Here is a 1978-nt window from a genome sequence, read left to right on the forward strand (position 1 = left end):
AACAGGCTAGAAACAGACTAAAAATAAATTGAAATATCAATCCCCTAATTAAAAGTTTTGGTTAAAAAAAAGCATTTGACTTGGAACCTAAAAGACAGTAAGATGGTAGCGTTCCCAAATCAAGTTTTGTTCTGTTGAAGCATTCTATCATATGTATACCATTTGTTCTTAGAAGACATTAATGTCCATATATTGACAAGATAACCCAGCATTCTTACTGTAGAATTTCAAAGATACACACTATTGAATTTATCATGCTAAAAAAAGAATAACAGACATTTGGTGCTTGCAACATCGTCTCCCCTTCAAAAGTTTGGACAGCGCAGATCTAATCTCTTGGTTTCTCATGCTGTAGATCACCGGATTCATCATGGGTGGTAACATGGAATATAGGACAGCAATCATCATAACCACATCTTTGGGAGCTTTGCATGTGGGGCACACATAGGCAAGGGTGCCTGTGATGATAAACAAAGAGACAACAATGAGGTGGGGCAAGCAGGTAGAAAGAGCTTTCTTCCTTCCTTGCCCAGAGGGGATTCTTAGCACATTGGTGAAGATTTGCACATAAGAAAAAAGAATGAAGACAAAACAGCCAAAGGCTATACCTGCACCAAATATATTGACCCCAAATTCCACTGAATAATTGTTGTCACAGGACAGTTTGAGCAGCTGTGGAATTTCACAGAAGAATTGGTTAATGACATTGGAGCAGAAGGTTATTGAGAAGGTGCCATGGATATGTAAGGCAGCATAGAACATGCCGGTGATCCATGCACCAGCTGCCATTTGGATGCAGGTTCCCCTATTCATTACTGTTTCATATCGTAGTGGATTGCATATCGCAATGTATCGGTCATAAGCCATGATGGTGAGGAGGAACAGGTCAGTCAGTGCAAAGAAGATGAGAGAAAAGACTTGGGAAACACATTCTGTATAGGAAATGAGCCTGGTATTTCTGAGAGAATTGCTCATGGCTTTGGGAATGTTCACTGAGATGTTGCCAATGTCTGCAATGGATAAATTGACCAGGAAAAAATACATGGGTGTGTGAAGGTGGTGGTTGAGAGCTACTAGTATGATGATGAGAAGATTTCCCATGATGCTTGTCAAATAAAGCAGAAGGAAGATCACAAAGTGTAAAATCTGTAGCTGCCGGGTATCAGAGAATCCCAGAAGAAAGAAAACCATTTCTGTGGTTTGGTTGAGCATTTTGTTCCCTGTTGAAAGAATGAGAAAGACAATAGGCTGCATTTTTTGGAAGGTTAAACAGAAATCAATCGTCACCTTTAAAAATAACCACATTTTATTTCAGCATAAGCTTTCATCAGCTGGACCTCAGAATCTTCAGGTGCCTAATAGTAAAGTCTGACTCTCCTTCACAAACGTTTGCATTGATTTCTGTTTTACAACAGATTCACGTGGCTGCTCTTTTGATAGCATTTTTGGGAAAACAGGATACCTTTTATGCATTTTAGCATTAATCTGTGTTATTTCACTACCTGGAAGTGTGGTAAAGCAAGAAGACAACATTAGCCGGTTAACATTTCTTCAATGTCAGAGCCTCAATACTGCACTGAAACATGAGGAAATAAAAAATTAAGATAATTAAGAACGAAGTAAGGATGAAAGTTATGTTTAGAAATCACTAATCTGATCAGTGCTCTTTTACTTTCTTTGAAATTTCACATATGTTTTCTGTGATCAAGAATAAATGATACATTTTACTTTAAATAAAATGTCGGTAGCTACTTCATGACAAACAGTGTAGGGGGGGGGACCCCTAAAGTGGTAGGAATTCTTAACAGAGATGTCATGCAAATATTCTTTTGCGATGGAAAATTTGAAATAAGAAAAAAAAGAACAATGTTACATTTTACTGCCCACTCAATATTGTGTGACCCTCAAACTCAGTCTCTAACTCCCGAATTGTTTAGAGGAGTGGGTGTGTAATAACCCACAATTTGTTTGTTTGACT

The 1978-nt window shown here is 38.0% G+C and overlaps 1 protein-coding gene across 1 annotated transcript; it reads right to left on the reverse strand.

Annotated features, from left to right (window-relative positions):
* Positions 1-252: 252 nt before the first annotated feature.
* Positions 253-1212, reverse strand: LOC107123479 (olfactory receptor 14A16-like). Its single transcript, XM_015426735.1, has one exon. The coding sequence runs from the start codon at positions 1210-1212 to the stop codon at positions 253-255; it is 960 nt and encodes a 319-aa protein (XP_015282221.1).
* Between the last annotated feature and the right edge of the window lie 766 nt (positions 1213-1978).

This window comes from Gekko japonicus, unplaced genomic scaffold (genome assembly GCF_001447785.1).
Source record: "Gekko japonicus isolate JY-2015 unplaced genomic scaffold, Gekko_japonicus_V1.1 scaffold3736, whole genome shotgun sequence".
In the NCBI taxonomy this organism is placed as follows: domain Eukaryota; kingdom Metazoa; phylum Chordata; class Lepidosauria; order Squamata; family Gekkonidae; genus Gekko; species Gekko japonicus.